General features: G+C 38.9%; 1 protein-coding gene across 2 annotated transcripts in view; it reads right to left on the bottom strand.

Moving 5' to 3' along the window:
* The window catches only part of ScsbetaG (Succinyl-coenzyme A synthetase beta subunit, GDP-forming), a 260,513-nt gene that overhangs the window by 42,364 nt on the left and 193,997 nt on the right, over nt 1-24,152 (bottom strand). For both annotated transcript variants that reach the window (XR_016550662.1, XM_090415888.1), the window contains exon 10: nt 14,377-14,497. Coding sequence is in view for 1 of the 2 variants with exons in the window: in XM_090415888.1 (XP_090272014.1) it covers nt 14,377-14,497 (121 nt within the window). In the remaining variant the exon portion in view is untranslated. The remainder of the gene's footprint in view (nt 1-14,376; nt 14,498-24,152) is intronic.

Here is a 24,152-nt window from a genome sequence, read left to right as displayed (position 1 = left end):
TCCTCTTATCCATGCTAATATTCTATAACCCAGATCCATATTCTCCAATTTATGCAACAGTCTACCATGCTGTATTCTGTCAAAAGTCTTAGTAAAATCCAAAAGTATCATGGTGTATCTATTCCCCTTATCTAGTTCAATGGTAACATTGTTATAGAATGCGAGCAAGGTGCTAAACATGACTTTCCCTTAGTAAACCCATGTTGCTCATTGCAAAGTAGAGATTCACTGTCAACCCATTTCTCAATGCGAGCCCTAACCAATTTTTCCAAAATCTTCACTACCATTCTTGAGATACTAATTGGTCAATAGTTGGATACATCGGTCTTTGCACCACCCTTGTGCAACGGAATTACCATACATTCTTTCCATTCCTGCGGAATCTTTCCTGTTCTGAGACTCATATTAAACAGCCAGGTTAAAGGAATAGCCAGTTCACAGCTGAACACTCTTTTAGCACACATGCTAATATCCCATCAGTCCCTATTGCTGAATTCTTATTCAGATTGTGCAACAGCTCTAATACCTCATACACCTGAGTTTCTTCATCCAGTGAAGAGGTAGCAGTGAGCTCAATCACATCGTGTACACCAGATTGATAGCTTTTAACAAAATGGGCACTCATTAGTTGAACAACCTCTTCTGCATCTGTAACCCTCACACCATCTGCATTTAGAAGAGTTAATCTTTCATGTTCACTCTTTCTTTTACTTGTAGCATATCGATAGATTCTTTTGGGTTGTCTTTAGGACGCTGAGCCAGTTTCTTTTCATACTTAGGCTAGAATAGTCAACTATTCTAGCCTGCTGCTTATAACTTTCATAATGGACATCATCCTTATGCACACGATATTCCTTCCACATCATCCTTTTCTTACAAATCTCTTGCTTTATATGATTACACATCCATTTGACTCCTACTCTATTTATTCTTCGAACTCTTGGGACACATTCTGATATCACATCATTTAAGTATTGTCTAAATGTTTCCCATGCACTGCTGATATTCTTCATATCCAGCAACCGATCCCATTCCACTGAACTCAGCATATTCCTGTTTGTCATAATTTTGGCTGCTTTGTAGTTCAGCATGTAAAAAAAGTCCTGCTTTTTAGTTCAGCATGTAACCTTTCCTGAATGGAACATTCATAAACTTAGTCACTTCCGAAGTGAGTACCGCATGATCACTGTCACCAACCAGAGGCAGAATAGTTATATTCTGCCTCCGGTTGGTGATGAAAAGATGAGTGTGAAAAGAGTAATCATAATGGGAGACTTTAATTATCCAAATATTGATTGGGTAGCAGTAGGATCTCATGAGAAGAATGAAAATGCGTTTATTGAGCTGTTGCAGGACAATTTTCTCAAGCACCATATGACAGAAGGAACTCGAGGTCAAAGAGTGTTAGATTTAATTATAGTGTCAGAGTGTGTTTCAGTTAAAGAAATGCACTCTGACACCAACTGATGATGGTACTTCTTTTTCTCAATCATGAACAATTAAAATTACAGCTCTTAAGATCGTTTGTAATGGTAATGTAAAAATGTGCTGCATGTGTGTGTATTACAATATAACACTTTTCTTGTCACGGTCAAGACCTGCTAATGATTAGTTCTTTTTTTTTCTGTTTTCATAGAATATATTCTTCTTGTAGATAAGCTTTAGAAATTACAACGTAAACTCAATTATTAATTATAAAAACTTTAATTAATAACTACCTGTATTTCAGCAATGTTACACTGCCATCTTCAGGGATCACAAAAACAATGATATGTGCATGCAGGCACTCACACCAAGCAAAGGAGGCTGAAGAAAGGCAACTGAAGCTGGTCCTAGAGTCCTAAAAGGTGCCCCCCCCCCCCCAGTGGGCTAAATTGGATTGTTCTTGGCCGTTGGGCTGACGATCTTAGAATATAACTACTTAGAAGACTACTTCTGCAACCAAATCTGTTGAGGTTTGAGAAGTTTTTCAGAGCTGAGGCTGATTCAAGAATAATCTTTCATATGTGCTGCGGTGTAATAAACTGGTCTTCTTCCAGCGTATTCTGTGATGGGTGTCAAAGGCATGGTTAGCAAGTCCTGAGGGGCTGTATTGGTGGAACCAGATATAGTCCTTGTGTTCGGCTCTCCTACCTATTTGGTGTAGTAGAACAGTTTGCAACTGCAAGGGTCCTGGTATACTCCAGGGTAGGTTTGGGCGGGGGGGAAGAAGATAAGAGATGCTAATTTCTTAAAGTCATATATTACTGTAACCTTTATTACAGATAGTTATTTTGACAATAATATTATTGCCGTTATTGTTGCATTCACGTGCGATAGCAACGACATGAATTTACAGACTATTCATTACTGCTTTTCCCCTCCTAAATCACATTTAATCTTACTACTAGTTGCATTTAAGGTTATAAAAAACCATATGCCTGAAAGTGAGAGTGAATAAAAGTTAAATGTGAATATTAAACATTAAAATTTATTATCCAGTTAAGATCAGAAAATATAACTAATAAAATTTCTGCAAGCATAAACATATCACAGCACAGAGTATCAGCTGGTCATTTGCTTTCCATTTTAAAAAAAACATAATATTCTCTGTGTTTTCTCATATCAGCTACAGCTAGTGGTGAAATGCATTTTCATTCTTTGTTTGCTGTGGTGAATTTCTCTTAAAGCACACAATGGTGCACCCACAAAACTTCGGTCAGAACTTTACAGTAGTTTGTTAGAGTGTTTCTGTTATAATGTGAATAGTGAATCTGTTATAATGATGTAATAACAAATAGTAAGTGCAGTATTCCAATGTAAAGGTAATCCAGAAGGATCTGATTACATTTAGAGAGAAGTGGATAGTTAAACATAAATTTATTAACAGCACTTGGGATTCTTGAAATTTTCTTGAGCAAAAGTGAAGAAATCTTTAATTTAGCAGAAAAATTATTTGCAAATACAACTCTTAGTGAAGCATTAGTATCAATCAGCAAGTGTTAAATGTCAAGCAGTTTATTACAATGAGCAAAACAAAATATATCTTCATATTATATAATAAGGTCGCAGAAAAAGTTTACATTACATTTAAAAAAAAGAACTATTGTGTATATTATTTCTGGGAAAACTCCCATGTTACTCCTCTTAATAAACTATTATGATTACAGTTATTTTGCCTGCTTCAGTTTAGGAATGCCCCTATATAAATGGATTCTTAGGGCATTGTGAGTGTAAATGTACCAAACAGTATATGTAGCATAAGAAATTTACACATACCTTTTTCTGGTTGTTGTGGCTTTTCTTCTCTTCTGCGATGTCGAAAAACTACTGAGTGTGTGTGTGGGGGGGGTAGGCAATTTGGTAGAATTAAGTTAGAAAAACCCGTTTTTTTTTTCCGTAATATATATAAATATATATATTATATTATATAGGGTGGGGAAAAGGTGAAAGGGTTGATTTTTTAAAATAGGGAGGAGAAAGGTGGTTGACGGGGTGCGGTCTGTTTCGACTATTCGTGGTCGTCATCTGAACACATTGGGAAAGTGGATGCTATGTCAGGTCGGGTAGGTGCTTCTGCTTTTGAAGTGTTGTCGCCTATTGGTCGGGGTTGTGACCTCAATTTTATGTTGTGAAGCTTCCAAACCTCGGAGATTATGTAGGGCCTGTGTACGTTGATAGAGTTTGCGTCACACTTTATAGCTATTGTTTCCGATATTCTGAGCATTGTTTCATTGTCTTGTCTGTCTACTATGATGGCCTTGTCTATCTGCGGGGTGTGTTTTTGTTCAAGGGCGTGAACAGCTATTTCCGTTTTTCCTGTGCTTTGTATTCGATTTTTCTTTTTGATGTTACATTTATGTAAACACTAAAAAACGTAACATCAAAAAGAAAAATTTAGTGTTTACATTTATGTAAACACTAAAAAACGTAACATCAAAAAGAAAAATTGAATACAAAGCACAGGAAAAACGGAAATAGCTGTTCACGCCCTTGAACAAAAACACACCCCGCAGATAGACAAGGCCATCATAGTAGACAGACAAGACAATGAAACAATGCTCAGAATATCGGAAACAATAGCTATAAAGTGTGACGCGAACTCTATCAACGTACACAGGCCCTACATAATCTCCGAGGTTTGGCAGCTTCACAACATAAAATTGAGGTCACAACCCCGACCAATAGGCGACAACACTTCAAAAGCAGAAGCACCTACCCGACCTGACATAGCATCCACTTTCCCAATGTGTTCAGATGACGACCACGAATAGTCGAAACAGACCGCACCCCGTCAACCACCTTTCCCCTTCCCCCTCCCTATTTTAAAAAATCAACCCTTTCACCTTTTCCCCACCCTATATAATATAATATACATATTTATATATATTACGGAAAAAAACCCAGGTTTTTCTAACTTAATTCTACCAAATTGCCTCCCCCCCCACGCACACTCAGTAGTTTTTCGACATCGCAGAAGAAAGGAAAAGCCACAACACCCAGAAAAAGGTATGTGTAAATTTCTATTCCTTATGCTACATATACGTTTTGGTACATTTACACTCACAATGCCCTAAGAATCCATGAGTAAATAGCCAATGACATTTAAACAGGGGCACTCCTAAACTGAAGCAGGCAAAATAACTGTAATTATAAAAGAACTATTATCATTATAAATCATTTTTAACACACACACACATATATATATATATATATTTATCTGCTCCACACATGAAAGGCCACAAGACCTATAGCAGATAGTGCCATATTAGGTAAGAGGAGCAAAAGAAAGTAGGAATCTTTTCACATTTTGCTTGAATAGCTGAAGGCAAAGTGGAGGAGGCTGTTCCAAAGAACAGAAGTACATGAAATGAAAGAAGAGGTTTGGTGAGTTTCAAGATAGACTGTAAAAGGATGTTGGTTAGCAGTGGCTCTGGTCTTAATGCTTTTGGAGGAGAGTGGAGGAATAATAGTGGCCAATTCAGCAGAGCACTGTCCATGAAAGTATCTGTAGAAGAGGCATAAGGCAGAAACTAAACATCTTTGAGAGAGGGACTGAAGTGGATATGTGAAAGAAGGATCATTAATTAGCTGGATTGCCCTCTTCTGGATAGAATCAAGCAATCCATGACTGGGTGGATTTGAGACTGTATAGAGTTAGCAGATGTGAAGTAGTCTCTGGTGCAAAAAAGTACGGCAAGTTTTTTGGCGGCTGCAGAAGCTACAGATGAAATGTAGTTGTGCCTGGAAAGATTGGAGTGCAGATCAGTCCAAGAAGAAAAATTTAATCATGTTTGGATATCTCAGTATTACTGACAGAGGGTGGGGTGGGGGGGGGGAGTTGTGAGAGATTCAGACAGGACTGTGTTTAGGTAGCATTGAAATCACAAGGTTATCCTTGCCCCATTGAGATATATAGCTATGAGATCAGGGTTCGGGTCACTGGTCGTGGTAAGCACTGCAAGGTCTGTCAAATGACAGAGCTGTCATTTGACAGTTATCATTACTGTCATCAGCAAAGCTATGGATAGGATTGGAAGTCTGTGAGAGCAAGTCATTAATATACATATAAGAGGAAGAGGCTGGGGTACTCCTGCATTGGTGGGGAAATCTGAGAAGACGAAACTGTCCACCATGATACATAGTGAATAACCAGTGAGAAAGTTGGCAATCCAGTTGCAGAGTGTGGAAGGCTGAACACAGGATGGCATCTGTGCCAAACACAAATGACTTTGAGAGCAACCACATGAGTTTCTCCAAATTTTTCCATGGCTTGGGTCCAGAGATGGGTGGTGAAAGCAAGAAGATCAGTTGTATATCGCGAATGGTGGAATCCATACTGCTGGTTACTGATTAGTTGGTAGGTGGTTCAAGAGTTGGATGTTGATGACCATTTCCATAATTTTAGAGAGAACAGAAGTGAAAGCAAATGGACAGTAGTTCGATAGTCAACTTTTATCATCTTTCTTTGGGATGGGTTGGATGTGGATCTGTTTCCATATTGTAGGATAGATGTTAGTTGAACAGGATAGGTGTTAACTCTGGGGCACAATTTTTTTAACACAATAGGTGGGATACCATCAGGACCAAATGTGTTATTTGTGTTCAGGTTATTAAGGATTCTTTGGATTTCTTTTTGGCAGAAGACTATGGGTAACACAGAGGGAGCCAGTCTTGTTGGAGTGGAGGGAACTTTGCATGCAAGAATCAGAAGAGAAGAGTGATGCTAGTAAGTTGGCATTGTCTTCAGGTGTAACTACAGCAGTACCATCTGAATGTGTGAGAGAGGTGAAAACCTGGGTAGGCAGATGTTGTACCCAATGGCCTTGGCAAGGCACCAGACGGAGAGATAGCCATTTGGGAAGTAGGACAGTTTGCAGCATTTGGCCCTTTCAAAGTCTGATTTGGACTTGGTGATGATTCTTTTACAACTGTTGTGAGCTGCAGTATAGGCAAAGTGAGCAGCTAGAGTTTTGGTCTTGAGCCATTTGTAGTATGCAGAGGTATTTTCTTTTACTGTGTTGGCACACTTTTGTGAGAACCAAGCTTGGATGGTGGCTGAGAATTTGGAGTGGAATAAGGAATGAAGACCTTCATTCACATGAGGATGATTCCTGTTATTCACTCTGAGCAAAATATAGCTATAATAATAATAAGACTTAACGAGACTGACTGCAGTATAAGAGCCCAATATCAGTCACTAGAGGGTGACATGATGTGTAGTGTTTGTGGATAGCTCCTGAACAGATAAGTGATATTTTGAGTAATAATTGGCGAACTTGCATAGTATTTACATAGTATTGTTTACTTGAGTATTTCAGCGTGTCTGGGTGATTTCTGTGTGTTTTCTGAGTATTTTAATAGTAAATTGATAGATATGATTATCTGTGCACATGGCTCCCATAAAGAGGAATACAAAGATGGCGCCCAGGGCGCCATATTTGTCTAAAAATTTTAACTTAAAGGAGTGCACCATTTGCGAAATATATGCATTGAGGAGAGCGGTTGGAGTCTGGTTAAACAACGATAGTGGAGTGAATTTGTGCAAAAAGTGTAAAGAAAGTGAGGATTTAAAGAGTGTTTCAGGTCATGTGAGTGAGATCGTTGTCGAAAGTGAGAATCTAGATAACAGTGATATACGAGGTATGAATGTGATATTTGCAAGGTAGTACCTGATAGCTGTGAGAGTGGCGTTAAAAGTGAGAATGAAGGTAAACATACAGAATGATTGAATGAATCATCGAAGAATAAAAATGATGACACCGACGCAATGAATGAGATCGCTCTATTACGCGGAGCGATACATAGGCAAATCGGCAGCTGGAGCATTGGCAAAAATGTTTACCAAGCGTACCGACTAATAAATCGGCAAAAGTATGATAGAAAAAATAAGGGTATAATAGTGAGTGTAAACAAAATGAAAGAGCAAGTGTTGTATGGAGATTCCTTAGTAAGAGGTGTGTTAGTTGAGAGTTTAACAAAATCGTACCAACCTGGTGCGAACGTTAAGAATGTAAGCGAGTCAATTAGAATGCAAAAGCAGCAGGTGAAAGAATTGATAGTGGTAGCAGGTACAAATGATTTGAAAGAAAACAAAATGGCTATGAGTGAGGATGTGAAGGAATTGCTTGAGGTAGCAAAAAAGTAGAGTGAGAGAGTTAGGATGGTGAGTCTGTTGCCGCAGTATGACAGTGAAGAGTATAGGAGGAGGGTCATAATTGCTAATGACTTAATGTGTGAATTATGCATGATGAGTGGTGTGGAATTTGAGGAATGAGTTCGATGGGTGAAAGGATTTATATAAAATTAATGGTTTACATTTGAATGGATTTGGTGTACGGAGACTTGAAAAAGGTGTTGTCGAATGTAGTGGAAGTGAATGTGCAGAATCAGGGAAACTAGAGTTATTAAGGGGGGGGGGATAGTTATGCAGACTTTAGGGTGACAATTGAGTGTGTGAATGTGTGTAATATGCCCAAGTGAGTAGGAAAGACCATGAATCAGAATGGGATAGTTAGTATAAAGCATCAAAATAGGGATGGGACAAATCTGCTTCTGCAATTCATGTATACTAATGCCAGAAGTATTAGGAACAAGAAGAAAGAATTTTTGGCCTTGATTGGCACTTCCAGGCCACAGGTTATTGGCATTAGTGAAACATGGCTGACAGAAGATGACACTGCTAGTGGGATTGAATGTGATGGGTATGGTGTGTTCAGGAGTGACAGGGAGAATAAAATGGGGGAGGAGTGTTATTGATGATAGCTGATGAGCTACAGCCAAGGAAAATAGAAGTGGAACTGCAGGATAGAGAAAAGAGCACATTTGAGGCTATTTGGTGTGAGATTGAAACTAGCAGAACAAAATATACAGTTGGGTGCTGCTACAGACCAGGTGATGGAATAGATGGTGGAGATAGTATGCATAAGCAAATAGAAGAAATGAGTGGAAGGAGGGTAATTATTATGGGAGATTTCAACTATGGTAACATTGATTGGAAGGAGGAGAGGACACATGGGAGGAAGGAATTGGATTTTATGCGGTTATTAAGGGATAATTATCTGCAACAGCATGTAGTGGAAAATACTAGGGGTCAGAGAGTGCTTGACCTAGTCATTGCATCTGAGAATTTGGCTGTAACGAATATGACCATGTTGCCACCAATTGGCGAGAGTGATCATAGGGTCTTGACTTGGGAGGTAGCTAAAGGTGTGGAATTTACAATTAAGACATGGTACATGTGGAATTATCGGGCTGGTAAGTATGACAAGCTTAGGAGTTTGATTGGTTCAGTGTCATGGCATGTACAACTGCAAGGGCTAGAAGTTGATAGTGCATGGGAGGTGGTTAAGAAGTGTTTGCATGAAGCAATGGCTGACTGTATACCTAGAGTCCGAATAATAAATCAAGTAGGGGTTAAATGGATGAATAACACCATTAAGCTTGAGCTGCAAAAAAAGAAACTATGGAGGGAATTTAAGGAGAAAGGTGACCGGCAGGCACGTGAACGGTATAAAGCGCAGGCCAGAAGGGTAATGAGTGTGGTAAGAAAAGCAAAAAAGGATTATGAAAGAACATTGGCCATGCAGGCTAAAGAGAATCCCAAACAGTTTTTTCAATATGTTGCAAGTAAAAGAAAAAATGTATATGGCAGAATGATTTTAAAGAATGCCGATGGTATGGAGGTAATCGAATCAGTTGATATAGTTGAATTACTGAGCAAGCACTTTGCAAGAATATATCATCCAGGTGGTGACATTGCAGAAATGAATGAACCAATAAATTATATGGGAATTGTGGTGAATGAAGTGGAGGTGAGTAGTCTATTGCAAAACCTCAATGTCAATACATCTGCGGGATTGGATGGTATACCAGCTCGTGGTGAACATGAAGCAGCTAAAGAATTGTCAGTACCCTTGACCATTTTGTTTAATTTAATTTAAGTCTCGAGTCTGGGTAAGTCCTGAGGGGGGGGGGTTGGAAAAAGGGGAAAATAGTTCCACTGCATAAAGGAGGTTCCAAGACTGATGTTGTAATACGTGTGTAGAGGCTTAAGTGCTGTGAGGACGTCATGTTGGAGGCTTAATGGATTTTTTACAACACTCAAAAAGAATTAAAATAGAATTTAATATTTCCTGTATTTCGTCCTAGTCACTAGGACATCTACGGGGATTACAAAAACAATTAATGTAACATATACACAAATAACAAACAATACTAAGCCCAACCACGTGGGTGACACTAAAGTCCTATCTAGGTAGAGCGCCCTCTAAGGGCAGTAGTAGGTGGCCTGGAATGTAAGGTGGGAACTCTGGTGATGAGTGTTTCCCAAATCTTCGGAAGATTAATGCAACCATATTTATTGAGATTTGGTTGGTTTTTGAGAGCTGCTGTTGCTTCTAAGAAAAGTCTCTCTTTCTTGAATTTGCTGTGGTGGAGCATGGTGGTTTTCTTCCATGATACCCTGTGGGTGGTGTCCAAAACATGGTCAGCCAAGCCTGAATGGCCATAGTTGTGTTTGAAGATGTAAGACTTGTGTTCCTCTAGACGGATGGATGCTGATCTGCCTGTCCGTCCAAATCTTCGGAAGATTAATGCAACCATATTTATTGAGATTTGGTTGGTTTTTGAGAGCTGCTGTTGCTTCTAAGAAAAGTCTCTCTTTCTTGAATTTGCTGTGGTGGAGCATGGTGGTTTTCTTCCATGATACCCTGTGGGTGGTGTCCAAAACATGGTCAGCCAAGCCTGAATGGCCATAGTTGTGTTTGAAGATGTAAGACTTGTGTTCCTCTAGACGGATGGATGCTGATCTGCCTGTCCGTCCAAAGTACGCCAGCTTACAGGAACAGGGTACTTTGTAAACTCCAGGCAGAGAGAGAGGAGGGAGCTGATCTTTCGTAGAACGGATAAGGGTAGCCAGTTTGCAGTGGGGCTTATATGCTGTGTGTAGGTTGTACTGTTTTAGTATCTTGGCTATTTTTTCGGATGTGCCACGGATGTAGGGTATGGTGATGGCATTTTTAAAATCTTGTTGATGATGAGGACGGGGAATGGGGGAGGAGTTGATTATTTTTTTGATACTGTGATCGCTGTAGCCATTGGAGAGGAAAGTGCTGTGTATTTGGTTAAGCTCAGTAGTGAGGGCGGTTACACTGGAACAAAGATTGTGGGCTCTCTTGGTAAGAGTTTTAATAATGCCATATTGTTGAGAGGGGTGGTGGTGGTGGGAGAGTTTGTGAATGTATCTGCCTGTGTGTGTGGGTTTTCTGTATACGGTGACGGTAAGTGTATCATTAGGCAGGCGTGTGACTAAGGTGTCTAGGAAGGGTAAACAATTGTTCTTTTCCTTTTCCATAGTGAACTGGATTCTTGGATGTAGACTATTGAGATGACTGAGGAAGGAGTCTAATGTGTCTTTGCCATGAGGCCAAATAGAGAACACATCATCTACATATCTTAGCCAGATAGAAGGTTTGAGTGGGGCTGAGTCTATGGCTCGTTTTTCGAAATCTTCCATATAGAAATTGGCAAGGGGGTCCCCCCCCCCCCCCCGAATATACGGTTTACCAAAAATCCACAAACCCAATTCCCCACTCAGGCCTATAGTAGATGCTACCAATGCACCTTGCTATAGACTATCTAAACAGCTGGCCAACTCTCTGATCCCCCTCACCGGAAGGTCCCCTTCATATATAAAAAAAACTCGACCCACTTTAAAGCCCTCACAGAAAATTTAACCTTGAATAAGACAGACATATTGGTAAGCTTTGATATCTCCTCTTTGTTTACAAACATTCCCTTAATTGACACCTTATCTCTCTTAGAAAACGTTTTTTCCCTCTGACATCTTAGATCTCTTTTCCTTTGCCATTAACTCTGGGTATTTCTCTTGGAACAACAAAATCTACAAGCAGATAGAGGGAACTGCCATGGGTCCCCCCCCCCTTGCCATATTTCTATATGGAAGATTTCGAAAAATGAGCCATAGACTCAGCCCCACTCAAACCTTCTATCTGGCTAAGATATGTAGATGATGTGTTCTCTATTTGGCCTCATGACCCAGACACGTTAGACTCCTTCCTCAGTCATCTCAATAGTCTACATCCAAGAATCCAGTTCACTATGGAAAAGGAAAAGAACAATTGTTTACCCTTCCTAGACACCTTAGTCACATGCCTGCCTAATGATACACTTACCTTCACTGTATACAGAAAACCCACGCACACAGGCAGATACATTCACAAACTCTCCCACCACCACCACCACCCCTCTCAACAATATGGCATTATTAAAACTCTTACCAAGAGAGCCCACAATCTTTGTTCCAGTGGAACCGCCCTCACTACTGAGCTTAACCACATACACAGCACTTTCTTCTCCAATGGCTACAGCGAGCACAGTATCAAAAAAATAATCAACTCCTCCCCCATTCCCCGTCCTCCTCATAAACAAGATTTTAAAAATGCCATCACCATACCCTACATCCGTGGCACATCCGAAAAAAATAGCCAAGATACTAAAACAGTACAACCTACACACAGCATATAAGCCCCACCGCAAACTGGCTACCCTTATCCGTTCTACAAAAGATCAGCTCCCTCCTCTCTCTCTGCCTGGAGTTTACAAAGTACCCTGTTCCTGTAAGCTGGCGTACTTTGGACGGACAGGCAGATCAGCATCCATCCGTCTAGAGGAACACAAGTCTTACATCTTTAAACACAACTATGGCCATTCAGGCTTGGCTGACCATGTTTTGGACACCACCCACAGGGTATCATAGAAGAAAACCACCATGCTCCACCACAACAAATTCAAGAAAGAGAGACTTTTCTTAGAAGCAACAGCAGCTCTCAAAAACCAACCAAATCTCAATAAGATTTGGGAAACACTCATCACCAGAGTTCCCACCTTACATTCCAGGCCACCTACTACTGCCCTTAGAGGGCGCTCTACCTAGATAGGACTTTAGTGTCACCCACGTGGTTGGGCTTAGTATTGTTTGTTATTTGTGTATATGTTACATTAATTGTTTTTGTAATCCCCGTAGATGTCCTAGTGACTAGGACGAAATATAGGAAGTATTAAATTCTATTTTAATTCTTTTTGAGTGTTGTAAAAAATCCATTAAGCCTCCAATATATTAACATGTTGTAAATTTCTGACCGATTAGCATATCAGGAATCGTTGTCAAGGTCTTGGAGAAATTAGTCAAGAGAAGAATACAGGATTGGATAGATGTAAATGGGATACTGTATGGGGGACAACATGGTTTTGTGAAGGGCAGATCATGCCTCAGTAACTTGCTCACGTTTTATAACACAGAGACGGCTGAACTGGATAAGGGTAATGGGTTTACAGTGATTTTACTGGACCTTGCCAAGGCCTTTGATAGGATACCACATGGAACCGTAATCAGTAAACTGGAGCAGATGGGGATGGATAGGAAGGTGGTTGATGGAGAAATACCAGAGAGTGGTTTATTCAGGAGTTGAGTTCAAAAGACGGCTTGTGACTAGTGGTGTGCCGCAGGGTTCTGTTCTTAGACTACTACTTTTCAATTTGTTCATTAACGATATAGGAAAGGATCTGAAAGGAAGTGTTCACTTCTTTGCTGATGATGCAAAGTTGGGTAGAGCAATTGTGAGTGCACAGAATGTCAAAATTTTCCAAGATGATTTGGATAGTTTGGAGGACTGGGCTAAGGAAAATGGATGTCAATTTAATGTGGCAAAGTGTAACGTTACGCATTTTGAGGTGAAAAGATTAGCAGCAGTATATCACATTGGTGAAACCGTACTCCATGAGATTTGGCAGTATTGGTGGATAGGGAGTTGAAGTTTAGGGGGCACATTGCAAAAGTGGCTAAATCAGCTCATCAAATCACTTGGCTTCTGAAAAATACTTTAACAAGCAAAGACAAACAAGTTATTGTTCCTCTGTATCGAGCCTTCATAAGACCCCCATCTAGACTACTGTGCCCAGATATGGGCGCCAGGGTTTCTTCTTGATGGGGAGAAGGTGGAGAGGATCCAGAGACGAGTGACCAAGATGATAGCAGGTCTGTGGAATGAACCTTATGAGAACAGGTTGAAGATTTTTGAGTTGCAAAAATTGGTTGATAGGCGGAAAAGGGATGATATGATTGAGACATTCAAATTACTGAAGGGTTTCTATAAGATTAATCCAGAAGATATTTTTGAGAATAGGACTGGTGGTGGGAGGACTAGGGGGCCATACATGGAAGCTGGGCAAGAATGTGGTTAGCAGGGGTGTTAGAGCTAGGTTTTTTACTTGGAGTGTGGGGAATGAGTGGAATAAGCTGCCAGAGTCTGTTGTGGGTGCTATGACCATGAATGAGTTCAAGGCGAGGTATGATAGATACCGTGTGAATGTCGAATAATTGTTCTTGACATGATGTTAGGGCCTCCCTCGATGAGTCTGTCGACTCCTTGGAGTTGCCCGAAATAATAATAATAATAAAAAAGACCTGACAGCAATCTTAGCAAACTGAAATGACAGTTTCATTATCAATTGCTATTTTAATGTGTATAATTCCAAATAATATATAGGATAGGGGTATGCCATGGAGTAGTGCTGACTACTGCACCCAACATTATACTAGTTGGTAATTTTATATGAAGAAGAAAAAAAGATTGTAGAATCAATCGCATCTCTCATAATTTTACATACTTTTTATAAAATAGATATCTTATTGGGAAACAGACTACAACAGTATTTTTTTTTTAATCTTGAACAGTCATCAAACTGAATTTCAAATGCATTGAAAAAAAGAAAACAGCAAATAAGCTGTTAATATGTAAACCACATATAGCAACCATGTTGAAGAATAATAAAAATGTATGCATATTACATTATCTCTTACATCTATTTACTTACCTTCTAATCTTACTACCAAAGGCACTTTTAGCTGAATACTTCTGCAAGCATTTTTAATACCATTAGCAATAGTTGCACAATTCACAATTCCTCCGAATATATTCACCAAAACAGCTTTCACCTAAGGAAAAAACAGAAAAATGCTTAAAATCTTATCAGATAAAATGAAAGCTGATAGAGAAGTTTAAATAAAATATCCTAATTACTTTAATTTCAATTAGATGGTTTCCATTGAGGTGGTTGCTATCAACTCTTGCGAACAGTAGTAAAATGAGGATCCAAGCAGAAAATTGCCAGGATATAATCACTATAATATAATATAATATGCAAGGTGTGGCTGATATCAAGTTACTACATAAATTTTTTTTTTGTCCAAAGTTTCTGCTTGAGTGATATTAAATATGAAAGAGAGCTTATATATACACATTAGGAAATGTATAAAGGCAATCCAAGCAACATTTTTACCAAGCATAATATAAAAATGTACTTAAAACAAACAGAAGACTGTGTTCTTTATTCCTTTTTATATAATACTGAGAGACAGCCTTTCAGAGTTAACTCTCATTATAACAAATGAATATTCTGTTATAATGGAGAGGGTCTGCAATATGAATTTCCTTAAGAATATGGGTGTATCCCATCCCACCTAAGGATTAGATAATCCAAAAATCCTGCTCTAGACCAAACATAGAATTCCCCCCCCCCCAAGTTACTTGAAAACCACCACTGCTAAGTGATGTTAGTTGTTTCAATATTCATTGAGTGTGAGAATTATTCCAATGATAGGTGGCACAACTTTCAAAAGTTATGTTCTTGTACAGGGTGATCATAAAGTTGTGCAACCCAGAAGTAACACTTATTTGTTTTGAGGTTAATTACAGGTATATGAAAAATGAAACAGCTACAAATACAGGTTGTAATCGGACCTTTATAACAAAAGAATAAGAACCTCATTATAACATATGTTGAAAGTGGCCACCTTCTTCGTGAATGCAAACTCATGCTCTTTTACAAGGTTTGATGACACCTTGTGAAGCACCTGCACGCTGATGTTTTCAATCACTGTTGAAATGTTAATTTTTAGTTCATTCAGTGTATGAGGATTATCCCAATGAACAACACCTTTAACATACCCCAAGGAAAAAATCTGGTGGTGATAAATCTGGTGATGCTGGAGGCCACAATTCTATTGTGGCCTCCAACATCACCAGAATGAAAAATTTTTCCAAAAAATGTGCAATACTATTTGATGTGTGGCACATGGCAATGTCTTGCTGGAACCAATAATGGCATTCGCTGACATCAAGGAATGCCACAAACTGTGTGTGATGTCTTGGTAGACGGGACTATTCACCATTGTTTGAAAGAAAATGGGTCCCACTATACGATGATGTGATATTGCACACCAAACTCCAATTTTCTGAGAATGCAAAACTTTTTCATGAAAAGCATGTGGATTTTCACATGACTAAATCGTATTGTTTTGACTATTCACATACCCACTGAAGTAAAACCATGCCTTGTCACTGAAGAAAACTGTATCAAGCATCTCTATACCTCATTTTTCAATGAATGAGTGTAACCAACTGCAGATTATTCATTTGCCTTTATCTGGGTAATTCAGTTCATGGACTGAGTGTACATGATATGGATGAAGATGTAATGATCTTGCAGCTTTCTGAGCACTGTCATATGACATCGATGATTGCATGGCAAGTTTCCTGAGGGTTTTGTTGGGGACCGCTGTAGTGCTCTCTTTATCTCATCCATTTTATCATTAGTTAAAATGGAGACTCTTCCAGAGTGATTCATATCCTCAATAGATCCAGTTTCCCGAAAATCTGCACTAATCTTATTATCGTTGACTTCTGAGGGACTGCTGTACCTGATTATTTCTCGCGAAATTCCTCGGCAACACATGGGTAAGAACAATTAGTACAATAACTTTCCGAAATAAAAATCACTACAGCTGGGAAAAAGACATTTCTCTTCCACAATGAATGAAGCTACGCTGAGAAACATCTGGACACGTCACAGTGAACTCGACATCTCTGTCTGATAGTTTGTAATAATATGATGGTAATATCTAATGGCATAAGGAATGATTATAACGATTTGGAAACAACTGGTACAAACTTTCAGTTGTGCAACTTTACAATCATCCTGTAGTAATATATAGCAACAACATTTCTTTTAAATTCTGGACAGTTGCCAAAGTCTGATTTTGAGAACATCAAGAAAGGAAAAAATAAAATAAAATTTTAAGATGCATGTGCATGGCAATATCAGTCACTTCTCTCCATCACCCTCACTGTGATTTCCATGAAAGGTTAATAAATCTAAAAGACTATGGAATGGCCATGATAGTATTCAAACTGATTATGCTAAAAGAGGTGGCATGATTCCAAATAGTGCAAGTGTTGGATGGCGATGGATTATTTTTTAAAAAAAAAATTTATTGGTATTTACATTAAATGTTCCTATAAATGTGGGATGGGCTAAGAGCTAGATAATTCATAAACTGTCTAAAGAAACCAAATGTGTACTTTTTTTCAAACACACTAGGCCTACAAAAAAAAAAAAAGCAGGATAGTGATTGCACATGCTGCCAGTGTGACTGGCTGATGGCAGAGTGAATAACATCTTCAGTTTGCAACCAACAAGCTATGAGTGCAAATGCCACTGTGGCATTGGTGATTTTATTATTATGGGATGAGAGTCCTGAAGAGGCTTGAAATGTACCATGTTTTTGTCTCTAGAGCAGAGGAACTGGATTATTTAACCATCAACACACCTGTAGTAGTTAATGTATGATAGACTTAGAACCCTCTATGAGTGGGATTCACATAAAAACATTCACAAACATCCATGCCACATTAAGATTCAAACCCATGTAAATAAGGAGGGATAGAGAGAGAGAGAGAGAGAGAGAGCAAAGATACTATCCACTCAGTCAATCAATCAGCTTTGTAGATCAAGGACCTATAATTCACCATGGCTGTTTGGAGTAGTCTACTACATCTGATTTAGCATAATGGATATTATACTGAATCTGAAAAAAAAAAAAGTTTGCATGGTGTGATTCTGGTCATTGAACTATCTGGACTTTTTTTTTCGAGATGGTTCCTGAATTAGCTGATCTTTGGCACAGGTATGCAGAGGTTTTCCTCTGAGAATTCAAGGGAATTAAAATTTAGTAGCACAAGTGATGAAATGCCTTGGTGATATCTAGAGCAATTGCCTTAGTTTCTCCAAACATCTCAACAGCATTTGTCCAGAATTGGACAATATAAGAAAGGTCTCCTATGGAATGGCCACGATGGTATTCAAACTGATTATACTAAAAGAGGAGGGATGATTTCAAATAGTGCAAGTGTTGGGTGGCGATGGATTATTTAAAAAAAAAAATGCGATTGGTATTTACATCAAAAGTTCCTTTAAATGTGAACAATGTATATAAGTCATGGTAAAAGTTAAAGGAATATACGAGGGTGGTCTGAAAAGTTGTCGGACTAACAATGAAGAAACGAATTTATAATTTCAAAATTATTTTAATTTTCAACATAATCTCCTTTAAGACTAATACATTTATTCCAGCGATGCTCCAGTGCCATTATCCCGTCCCTATAGTGGTTCTCAGTAAGATCTGCAAAAATACCCCTCTACAGCTGCAATCACCTCTTGATTTGAAGAAAAACGCTGACCAGCGAGAAAGAGTTTTAGCTTTGGGAAGAGACAGAAGTCAGAGGGAGCCAAATCTGGGGAATAGGGTGGATGTTCCAACAATTCATAGTGCAGATCCCTTAATTTTCCCAATGCCAAAACACCTTTGTGGGCAGGTGCATTATTCTGATGAAAGATTTTATGTTGGAGGTTTAATGGATTCTTTACAACACTCAAAAAGAATTAAAATAGAATTTAATACTTCCTATATTTCGTCCTAGTCACTAGGACATCTACGGGGATTACAAAGACAATTAATGTAACATGCACACAAAAACTTACAATACTAAGCCCAACCACGTGGGTGACAATAAAGTCCTATCTAGGTGGAGTGCCCTCTAAGGGCAGTTGTAGGTGACCTGGAATGTAAGGTGGGACCTCTGGTGATGACTGTTTCCCAAATCTTCGGAAGCTTAATGCAACCGTATTTGTTAAGATTTGGTTGGTTTTTGAGAGCTGCTGCTGCTTCTAAGAAAAGTCTCTCTTTCTTGAATTTGCTGTGGTGGAGCATGGTGGTTTTCTTCCATGATACTCTGTGGGTGGTGTCCAAGACATGGTCAGCCAAGCCTGAATGGCCATAGTTGTGTTTAACGATGTAAGACTTGTGTTCCTCTAGGCGGATGGATGCTGATCTGCCTGTCTGTCCAAAGTACGCAAGCTTGCAGGCACAGGGTACTTTGTAAACTCCAGGCAGAGAGAGAGGAGGGAGCTGATCTTTCGTAGAACGGATAAAAGTAGCCAGTTTGCGGTAGGGCTTATATGCTGTATGTAGGTTATACTTTTTTAGTATCTTGGCTATTTTTTCCGAAGTGCCACGGATGTAGGGTATGGTGATGGCATTTTTAAATTCTTGTTGACGAGAGGGACGGGGAATGGGGGGGGGGGAATTGATTATTTTTTTGATGCTGTGTTCGCTGTAGCCATTGGAGAGGAAAGTTCTGTGTATGTGGTTAAGCTCAGTAGTGAGGGCGGTTCCACTGGAACAAAGATTGTGGGCTCTCTTGGTAAGGGTTTTAATGATGCCATATTGTTGTGAGGGGTGGTGGTGGGAGAGTTTGTGAATGTAAAAAACCCTTACCAAGAGAGCCCACAATCTTTGTTCCAGTGGAACCGCCCTCACTACTGAGCTTAACCACATACACAGAACTTTCCTCTCCAATGGCTACAGCGAACACAGCATCAAAAAAATAATCAATTCCCCCCCCATTCCCCGTCCCTCTCGTCAACAAGAATTTAAAAATGCCATCACCATACCCTACATCCGTGGCACTTCGGAAAAAATAGCCAGGATACTAAAAAAGTATAACCTACATACAGCATATAAGCCCTACCGCAAACTGGCTACCTTTATCCGTTCTATGAAAGATCAGCTCCCTCCTCTCTCTCTGCCTGGAGTTTACAAAGTACCCTGTGCCTGCAAGCTTGCGTACTTTGGACAGACAGGCAGATCAGCATCCATCCGCCTAGAGGAACACAAGTCTTACATCGTTAAACACAACTATGGCCATTCAGGCTTGGCTGACCATGTCTTGGACACCACCCACAGAGTATCATGGAAGAAAACCACCATGCTCCACCACAGCAAATTCAAGAAAGAGAGACTTTTCTTAGAAGCAGCAGCAGCTCTCAAAAACCAACCAAATCTTAACAAATATGGTTGCATTAAGCTTCCGAAGATTTGGGAAACAGTCATCACCAGAGGTCCCACCTTACATTCCAGGTCACCTACAACTGCCCTTAGAGGGCACTCCACCTAGATAGGACTTTATTGTCACCAACGTGGTTGGGCTTAGTATTGTAAGTTTTTGTGTGCATGTTACATTAATTGTCTTTGTAATCCCCGTAGATGTCCTAGTGACTAGGACGAAATATAGGAAGTATTAAATTCTATTTTAATTCTTTTTGAGTGTTGTAAAGAATCCATTAAACCTCCAACATAATGTCCTCACAGCACTTAAGCCTCTACACAAGAATTCTGATGAAAGATGATTTTTTTCTTCTGCAAACCAGTTCTTTTCTCATGAATTTTTTCGTCTGATTAAAAGATCGAATAATATTCTCCAGTTATTGTTTTACCCTTTTCAAGATAATTAATAAAAAAAATGCCTTTAGCATCCCAAAACACTGAAGCCATGACCTTTCCTACTGATGGAACCGACTTTGTCTTCTTTGGCGCTCAACAACAACCGGCTTCTGTCCACTGTTTTGACTGCTGTTTGGATTCTGGTGTGTAATGGTGAATCCAAGTCTCATCCATAGTAATAAATCGATGCAGAAAATCAGTTTTATTCTTGTTAAAACGCTCCAAGCACTGTTCAGAGATTTTCATGTGAGTGCATTTTTGATCTGCTGTGAGCAACAAGGCACCCATCTTGCGCAAAGCTTTTTCATTTGCGATTCTTCTTCTTGCAAAATATATCCTACACATTCTTTTGAAATGGCCTATAGTCTCAGCAATTTCACGCACTTTGACTTACCGGGCATCCAATAACATATCGTGCACTTGATCAATCATTTCTGGTGTTGTTACACTTTTTGGACATCCTTCACGTGGATCATCTAAAAGGCTTGCACAGCCACGTTTAAACTCGGCAGCCTATTTCTTAATTGTTGAAAATGAAGGAATAGAGTACCTATAAACTTTTATGAACTTCGAACGAATTTCTTTTGGCATTAAACCTTCTTTTACAGAGAATTTTATAACTGCACAATATTCAATTTTATCCATTTTTTCAAGGGAGATACAGATAACACTTTTGCTTCAGACAGACAGCTGTATAAAACAAACTACTTAATAGAATGACTTGCAATTTCATATGGATGCTTATGACAGTACCAATTTAGAAAAAAAAAAATTGTGCCGATAGTGTTGCCATCTATGGTCGAGGCTGAGAACTTTTCAGACCACCCTCATAAACAGGTTGAATCTGTTTCAGATGCAACCCATCTATATTTCAGCAGTTAACTACAACTGTTAAAACTTAAGCTTTCAGTTAGGAAAGAGAATAAAACTAAAGTTTTTGAAATGCCTGTGCCTCTCAGAAATGGTTATTTCTTTACCACCCTTGAGAAAATAAAAAAATAATTTTTTATTTTCTCAAGATATTAACTTCTCTCCACAATGACTAACAGTTTTCCATTATGATATGACAGTATAACTTATTTATTATCCTTGCTGACCAAGTGGATAGCATCTCTCTCTCCTTTCAGTCAACAAAGTGTAAGCTTGAATCTCACTGTGACATGGATGTTTGTGAATGTCTTTAAAAAGTAGATGCTCACTGCTTTGTTTGAGATTACTAATCTGATTATTAGAAGTCTACAGTTGGTTGAAAGATCTGTTTTTGTCTCTAGATTATAAATTAAAGATGCCAAGAAATTCTATTCTTGGTTTCATCCTTTATCCAAGTGTAAGCAAAGAAAGTTTGCATATGAAGTAACTTCAGGACTGAGCTACTTGTATATAGAGACTAATGACTTCACATCAATTGCCTTAGTATTCCATAACGTAATGCCCATATCCTTACGAACATGTATAATGCTATGCATTATGGGAAGGGCCACTACCCAGACCGGTTTCAACCTTTATATGCAAGTAGTCCAGTTGTGAAGTTACTTCACTCATAAACTTTGTTTGCTTTCACTTGGATAAAGGATGAAACCAAGAATAGAATTTTTTGGCATCTTTACTTCATAGTATAACCAAGTGGAAAATCTTTCAACATCTCTCTCTCTGGATTATTGAACCATTAGTCTGCCCATAGTACTTATAAGAAATTTGTGAGATGGGATGCCCAGTTAAAGGAATCCATATCTTGGTAGTTTATTTATTTTTGCTGACTAGTTGTACAATGTTTTTTCATAAAAAGTTTCATATGGCATAATCTCTAACCAGGACTTCTGTCTAGGTTGAGTTGATGCGAGTTACAGCCAAAATCACTAAGGCTATGAAGGCATTATGTCTGTTATAATAAATTTAGTTTAATCCTTTATCCAAGTGTTAACAAACAAAGTTTGCGCCTGAGGATGATGTTGAAAGTCTATTCTTCATCAAAAAAATTATTAATATTAAACACTGGGCAACTCGTAGCAAAGGTGGAGCAAGCTCCCATCACTCCTATCCCAGTATCTCCCATAATGCAAAACACATCTCCTTGCGGATATGTATAATGTTATGCATTAAGCGAAGGGCCACTACCCAGACTAGTTTCGACCTTTATTGAGGTCTCTTCAGTGGGAGCCAGGCCCAGAGGTGGAGATACCAGGCAGAAGCAATAGCGAGGAGATACCACGCTTCTGCTGGTATCTCCACCTCTAGGCGTGGCTCCCACTGAAGAGACCTCAATAAAGGTCGAAACTAGTCTGGGTAGTGGCCCTTCCCTTAATGCATAACATTATACATATTCGCAAGGAGATGTGTTTTGCATTATGGGAGATACTGGGATAGGAGTGATGGGAGCTTGCTCCACCTTTGCTACGAGTTTCCCGGTGTTGTACTACCTTACCCCAGTCCTGAAGATATTTTCAGGTGCAGACTTTGTTTGCTCACACTTGGATAAAGGATTAAACTAAATTTATTATAGTCTAACCATGTGAAAAATAAACTTTCAATATTATGTCTGTTAAATTCTGTATATGTTCTCAAGCAAAGAATTTGTGGGATCGAAAACCCTCCTATCTGCATGATAATGACTAGCTTGCCTTCAGTTGAAAAGTCCTTATAAAGGCTCTTTGAATTTCAGAGAGAGCTCAAACATTTACCAAAGGGCAAATGTCATAACATCTTTGCAATTGCAGTATGAGAGATGCTGGAGTATGGGCCAACGTTTTTTTTTTTTTTTTTTTGCCAGCAACTGATGTAGTATTCCCACAAATCACTATTTCATCATCCTGAATTACTTCATCTAACTTATTTCTGCAGCCTGATTGGCCAAGTAATTAGTGTATCTGCTCTCCAGCCAAAAGACTGTGAGTTTGAATTCTACCTTAGACATGGATGTTTGTAAATGTTCTTCATTCATACATACACATTTATACATACAAGTACAATATAAACACTCTCCAAAGATAGACCCAATGCTGTAATGGATGAAATTAGTGGCAACTTTACCATATCTCTACCAACAAAGCCTCCAGGACATGTTATTCTAATTATAGTTACCACCTATCTATCATACTGTTCAACAAGCAGATGTATTTAAATTGCTACAAATTAGTTGTTTACCATTTTTAATAGTAACCAACACAGTTCTTTCTAATTCAATTAAATACTGATTGATATGATTGAGACTTTTAAACTGTTGAGAGGCAGTTACAGGATGGACACTGGGGAGTTCTTTCGCTTGGCAGAACAGTGGGAAGGAGAGATGACGAGGCCATCCCTGGAAGTTATGGAAGGAAGCTGTGACAATGTCATTGATATAAAGGTTGAACAATACAGGTCAAAGTACTGAGCTCTGTGGAACCCTACTTGTAACCTTCTGCTTCCTTGATATTGCCCGACCATACACAACTCTCTGATACCTATCAGGCAGCCAATTCTGAATCCAGTTGACTAACTCAACATCTAAACCCATGTGCTGCAACTTAAATATCTGCAGCCTGATTGGCCAAGTAATTAGTGTATCTGCTCTCCAGCCAAAAGACTGTGAGTTTGAATTCTACCTTAGACATGGATGTTTGTAAATGTTCTTCATTCATACATACACATTTATACATACAAGTACAATATAAACACTCTCCAAAGATAGACCCAATGCTGTAATGGATGAAATTAGTGGCAACTTTACCATATCTCTACCAACAAAGCCTCCAGGACATGTTATTCTAATTATAGTTACCACCTATCTATCATACTGTTCAACAAGCAGATGTATTTAAATTGCTACAAATTAGTTGTTTACCATTTTTAATAGTAACCAACACAGTTCTTTCTAATTCAATTAAATACTGATTGATATGATTGAGACTTTTAAACTGTTGAGAGGCAGTTACAGGATGGACACTGGGGAGTTCTTTCGCTTGGCAGAACAGTGGGAAGGAGAGATGACGAG

The sequence above is a fragment of the Typopeltis vanoorti genome, chromosome 3 (assembly GCF_054136105.1).
Source record: "Typopeltis vanoorti isolate ZY-2024b chromosome 3, IOZ_Tvanoo_1.0, whole genome shotgun sequence".
NCBI lineage: Eukaryota > Metazoa > Arthropoda > Arachnida > Uropygi > Thelyphonidae > Typopeltis > Typopeltis vanoorti.
Note: the sequence above shows the minus strand (reverse complement) of the source record. Positions and strands in the feature narration are given on the sequence as shown.